Source organism: Zea mays, chromosome 6 (assembly GCF_902167145.1).
Source record: "Zea mays cultivar B73 chromosome 6, Zm-B73-REFERENCE-NAM-5.0, whole genome shotgun sequence".
NCBI lineage: Eukaryota > Viridiplantae > Streptophyta > Magnoliopsida > Poales > Poaceae > Zea > Zea mays.
The window spans coordinates 176,808,147-176,814,004 of record NC_050101.1 but is presented as its reverse complement, the minus strand read 5'-3'; the positions used below and the strand labels follow the sequence as shown (position 1 = coordinate 176,814,004).

The window sequence follows — 5,858 nt, the reverse complement described above, 5'->3', positions numbered from 1 at the left end:
AGGCATGGAAGAGCATTCTCGTGGATATCTTCTTTCTGTTACCTAATCTCCCACTTAGCTCCGAGTGGTCACCGCCTAATGCGTCACCGCATGGATAAGGTGCACGTACGTCACCGCGTGCGCATCCAAGGTTTGTAGCCTGCGGTGTGGTTATTGGTACGCCACCTCGCACCGCTGCAGTTCTTCTCGTGCCTCCTTGACCATGGACCACCGGTACAGTTCGCTCAGTGCCTCAGTTCTTCGCGTGCCGTCTTGACCCTGGAATCCAACGCCTTACGCCTAACTCCACTACTCCAGGAACCCAAAAAACAAACAGAATTTTTGTCGGTATTTTGCAGTAGAGAATTGCGCACACCAGGCAGCATCCGTCCTGTACAAACTCCGATCTGTATTGTGTTACTGCGACGAAAAAAATGGTCCAAATGACGGTCTCGAAAGTTTCAAAAGGTCGGCATGCAGCACAACACCCTACTACGTTACAACTCTGGGTACACAGGACAGGAGTGGTCGCAGGCAAGGCAGCCCGGCACTCTGGCGCGAGAGCAGATAAAATTACCGGTACCCTCGGTTACTTCACTGGAATCAGTGCCTAAACTGGAGTACAGAGTCCGAGTCCGTAACGCTGACGAGCACTCGAGCAGCATGAGCCTGCGGAATCCCCAGGACACATGCATGTGCTGTGGCGTATTTGCCGGACCGGCTTCATCATCAGCTTACGGCGGCGACGTCTGTCGCCGGACTGGAGTCCAGGAGCTGCCGGAGCCTGGGACCGCCGTGCTCCGTGTGCCTGCTGACGCTCGGCGCGTTGGCGCTGTCGATCATGGAAAGGAAGTTCTCCGCGGAGGCACGGGGAGAGGACGGGGATGCGGATGCTTTAATCGGAGACGGTTCTGCGGTGTCCTTCAGCTTCACCTGATAAGTGACAGTGCACCTTGCGTCAGAGGAAAGGCAGATTGACATGACATCGCCTGAATGTAGTATACAGAGGCATTGGAAAAAGTTCATTACCATTAGAGCTGAATTCTCTAGTCTGAGCTTCTCTGAGCTCTCTGTTAGCTGGCCGATTTCAGATCTAAGGGACGTGTTCTCTGCTGCAAGAGACTCCACTTGTGTAGCCAACTCCTCTGTCTCAGCCTACACCAAGGGAGGGCATAAGTATAAGATTGAAGATATGTTGTTAGGACAAATAATCCAAGCCAGACTCCACTCCCATGTTTCAGGATGCTGCTTCATTGTACAACTGTATCACACAGCACACCTGTTTTCTCAGCCTTGATCGTCTAGCAGACTCCCTATTTGACTGCTTCCTCTTTTCGCGCTTCAATTCCCTCTCATCCTGCAGTCGATGAACCACAAAACAGTTATTGCCTAAACATGACAGGTTCTAGGTAGAAATATCAAGGTTATAAGGAAAAAAACTTTTTCAAAATTCAAAAATAACCTATCGAAATTCAGCCCTTCAAAATATCTACTTTTTTTTTCTTAACTGCCAGCTTGCAACCACTCCTATGCAATAACAGATGGGACATACATACCTTAACTGATAAGTCAGATGGTACTGCATTATGAACTGGAACCATCACACCAGGTGGTGGAGATAATGCTGTGCCTATCGCCCTCGAGTTCGCGACATTTGTAGCACTGGGCTTAATTACTGGAGCTGAAAAGCAGTGTTGTGGCAAAATGGTAGCATTCCCCAGCGTATGGTTAGGAGCTAAAACACATTCCGTGTTTCCACCTGTGGTGGTTTCTGCGCCTGCAAATATATTTTGATTAGCCATTTTCTTGCATGTTCTGATGCACAGAACATGGTTTGATCTAGTTACTACCCCCTGAAGCAACTGAAAGGTTTTGTGCAACTATTGTCAAAAGGAAAACATGCACGCGGGACCACTGAAGAAGGCATAGTAGAAGAGAACAAGATGACCAATTTGGCAGAATGACTGATTATATTAGGTAACATCTCTGCCTCTAACAAGTATTGGCGAGAAGTAATGACTAGCATGGTATCTATATACACTGAAAGACTTGTTAGAGAAGTAAAATACCAGGTCCACCATCTGAGCTCCGCTTCCTGGACGTTTCGTTCACCTGAGTTATGCAAAAGTTCAGTGTAATGATGAACCACCCCACAATCCAGAGGACTCAAAAAATTAAAACAAATATATTTCAAAGCATATCAACTGAGTGCGCAGAATACCATACATTCTGATCGTTTACATCGCTTGAGCCTTCTGCACTGTAATCTTCACTGGATAAATAGTCAGAAAATATAACTTCAGTTTACCAAAAGAGAACAGGAGGGGGCTGGGGGCAGTAAAAGAATCCACAGACAGAAGCAAAATGTATGCCATACATGGATGACACTGTTCTTTTACTGTTACCACTGCCAGCAGACACTGCAGTCCGATCTATTTCCTTAAGTTTCTTATTGGAATTTTTCTCCTTGCTATTTGTAGATTTGGCTGGCTCCACGCTCATTGGAGTTGACATCTTGAAAGCAGCATGAGAACATCAAATTGATAACATTGATTAGAATGGAAAACTTCAAAAACGAATGATTTATTCTTAGTGATTAAGACAAAGATGAACATAATAACTTTAGAAGGAACTAAAGGAGATTAGTAGATCGTCCAAGGGCATGATGAAGTGTAAATATATATTTTTTGAACGTAGACAGGCAGGATCTGCCATTTATTTAAAAATAGGGGAAGAGGCTTAAGCCAACAACTGTATACATTGTTAAACATGCATAAATACGAGAGGAAGGAAAGACTAACAAGAATTTACAGCAAAAAGCTAAGTGCTCTGTAGGATCTCCTTAAGGTGTCTTGCACCTGCACTGCCCCAAGTCGTGGCCTGCTCCTTTATCTTTGTCACAAGATAGATTGCCAAAGAGTGTCTCCGATTGAAATTCTTGCATTTCGCTCCTTCGAGATTTCCCAGGTTACAGAATTGGGATCGAACAAAATGCCTTTCTAGGACACCCTTTTGAGTTTTGAGTGTACAACCTCATTCCACCACTCTGTCACCGATATAAAATTTTCACATACCCCACGAGGCTCCAAAACAGCCGCAAGCCAGGCATATATCTTGTCCCAGATCCGAATGGAGTAGCGGCAATGGATGATTAATAAGTGCGCAGCATCTTCTGCTGGTAGGGCAAGCCTCGGGCAGCTAATATAAAATAGAGCTAGATGCACAGTGCAGATCCTTTGTTCTGATGAGGCTACAAAATTACAGGTTATGGACAACATTCTACATGCTGTGCATCAATGGTGAACTACAGACCAAAAGAGTAGAAATGTTGTCCAACTATAATCAAGTTTTACTTTCCATTTCCTACATTGAATGGCTTGGTCACTTGATCAGCCAAGTTTGGACATATATAGTGTGCTTAATTAAACAAAAAATGTCCATAGGCATCATTACCATGGGCACAAGGGGGTGTGGGTAAGCTCCACCATGTGGGTATACTGCAGCATATGGTGTCCCGAAAGGGGGTGGCATTATAGGCTGTAGAGACACAGAGAAGGGGAATTAGATTTTACTCAGCATATTATGGATACGGAGATCAAGCTCAAATACCTGAGGACCCCACATATATGGCGGTGGATGACCTGGAGCTATTGCAGGAGTAAAATATGTTGGTGGCAAGACACCAGGGCCATAATATGCCTGTGAAATATCGTGCTTATTGCTTAGACCACCCTGTTCCAACGAGGTGGGAGTGCAGCAAAGTACTCAAATTCTACCTGCATGGTTGACCAATCAGGATATGGAGAAGGAGTTGGGTAATCCTGCAAATAGAAATAATTGATGAGACACTAAAAAATTAACTAGTCAGAAATAAATTATGTTATCATTCCTTGTAAGATCTCAAAAACAGCAATAAGAATGAGCATGACCAGGCAAGATTCACTATGCATGTCATATTGACAGATTAAGAACACATGTGACATGTAGGTCTGAAGGGAAGTGGTTCAGTTATGTCCTTGCTTCAGTTTTAAGAGAAGTTCTAATTGTATGCATGAGTTGGCTTCGAAATTGTGAGTAAGCACTATTTAATCATATTTTCGAAACAATACTACTACTAAATATCAGAAATTATTACCTTAGAAGGAGATGTTGTATTTCCAGTCTTTTGGGTAGCCACAGCTTCATCCTGAGCCATGACAGTATCTGCTAGTCTGTCATGTAAAAGTTCAGATTATCACAACATACAATTTACTCATTTTTTCAATAGTATAGTAAAATAACATAGAAATATACAATTCAGCCAGCCAAAATAATACTAAATGAACTTAAAAATAAATACCTTTTTCACTCGTACAAACCTTTGACCTATGCAGCGAAATCTTATATTCCAGTTGAACACTGCAGACCAGATTGGTCCTGTGCTATCTGAAATGAGATCTGAACTGAAGCCTTTTCTACGGCCCACCTAGCTCTCTTCACGCAAAGGGTGACAGAGACAGCAAAAAACTTAAAGAAAAAAATGGTTTAAAATCTTGACGCAGAACTATCTAAAACGGTAATAATTTGCTAATCGCTCTCCATAAGTTACACCCAAAGAGTTACAGGGCGAAAGAAACCACTTCACCAGTTAATAAGCTAAGGATGCATGCAAAGCTTCAGACGAAGCTTGCATCACCAGCTTCGATGAGATGCAGACGAGTGATTCAACGACTGTAGGTGGGAATGGAATACACATAATGGGTCTGACCAGTATAGAGCTTGCGCCGCTGCTGACGCGACGATGCTGCACTCGAAAGATCAATAGAAAATAATACCTCCTACTGGGACATAACTGTGTCGCTGTTTTAAACATGTGCAGCTGGGATTCAGTGCATCATGCACCAACTCTCGGGGTCTCCGTGATGAATATGTGCATAACTCGAATTTAGCCATCGTAATAATAATCATCGCCCACGAACTACTCTAATATAAACGACGAGGCTAAGCCAAATAACTGGATGCAACTGGATGCTGCATGAATCCGCGCAGAGAGGCGGGAGAAATCAACGCATTGCCCGCAGAATTGAAACTGGGAGCCATCTCAATTCTCACCTCGTCAAATCAGGTGGTGGTTCCGCTCGGGAGCGAGGCGCCACGGATCAGTCGGAGCCGCGAGGCCAGATTGATCCAATCAGGAAGGAGAGAGAGACCGCGAGGGGGCAGGTGGGTACGACAGGGAGAGAGGCGGCGAGGCAGGGGAGAACGGGAGCGAGTGGGGGAGGACAGAGGAGGAATGGGACGAGGGGAGGGGAGAGGGAGAGGCGCGCCAAAGGCTTGAGCCACGTCACGAGACACGTGTCGGTGATAAGGACTGGGCCACTGGGTCGTGTCGGCCTGGAATACCTGCTACACGCACCTTGGATTGCGTCCCACGTACTTGCTCGGGCCCACTTGGTTTTTTTAGAGTTAAGACCTTGGCACCCAACAGTTCCCCCGTCGCTAGCATGGTCATTGGTCCTCTAGCTAGTTGTGATTCGTCCACAATTAATGGCCTTAAAAAGCCAAAACTCTAGACCTTTATATAATCTTTAAATTCGATAGAGCGATACATTACAGTACGCGAAACTTTCATCGAAACGGAGTGAAAGACCGTAATTTGTGTACGTTTCCATTGTGCACTTTGGAATATGGTTGGAACCCTGGAGATGGGCAGATGGCAATGGCATGGCCAATGCTGCAAGTGAAGTGGGGAGGCAGGAGGGTGAGTGGCTGACGGACGGTGAGCTGGGCGACGGATGCGGGAGCCGGGAGGGGCCCATTTGTTTATTCCTCGTCACACCACCGCCGGTGTACCACACGGTAACGTGTCGACCGCCTCGCCGGTGTACGCGTCGCCGCCC

General features: G+C 45.5%; 1 protein-coding gene across 5 annotated transcripts; it reads right to left on the bottom strand.

The window, feature by feature from the left end:
• Positions 1–368: 368 nt before the first annotated feature.
• LOC542309 (G-box binding factor 1) lies at positions 369–5,289 on the bottom strand. 5 transcript variants are annotated; one of them, XM_008650073.4, is made up of 13 exons: positions 5,071–5,289; positions 4,319–4,452; positions 4,115–4,190; positions 3,756–3,800; positions 3,589–3,678; positions 3,433–3,516; positions 2,357–2,493; positions 2,206–2,251; positions 2,049–2,091; positions 1,536–1,756; positions 1,259–1,336; positions 1,009–1,134; positions 369–912 (listed from the first exon to the last, which is right to left on the bottom strand). In XM_008650073.4, the coding sequence occupies exons 3-13, from the start codon at positions 4,172–4,174 to the stop codon at positions 709–711; spliced, it is 1,134 nt and encodes a 377-aa protein (XP_008648295.1). In that variant the 5' UTR covers positions 4,175–4,190; positions 4,319–4,452; positions 5,071–5,289; the 3' UTR covers positions 369–708. The 5 variants fall into 5 exon arrangements, with proteins under 5 accessions (XP_008648295.1, XP_008648296.1, XP_035815735.1 ...); XM_008650074.3 differs by having other exon boundaries at positions 4,319–4,485; positions 5,071–5,259; XM_035959842.1 differs by having other exon boundaries at positions 4,338–4,485; positions 5,071–5,259.
• Positions 5,290–5,858: the final 569 nt, after the last annotated feature.

Excerpts from the sequence above, each read along its gene's own strand:
- LOC542309 (XM_008650073.4), bottom strand. The coding sequence starts at position 4,174 with ATGGCTCAGGATGAAGCTGTGGCTACCCAAAAGACTGGAAATACAACA. Across the intron at positions 3,801-4,114 it reads ATACAACATCTCCTTCTAAG|GATTACCCAACTCCTTCTCC; the intron begins GTAATAATTTCT and ends TTCTATTTGCAG. Across the intron at positions 1,757-2,048 it reads GAGCTCAGATGGTGGACCTG|GCGCAGAAACCACCACAGGT; the intron begins GTATTTTACTTC and ends ATATATTTGCAG.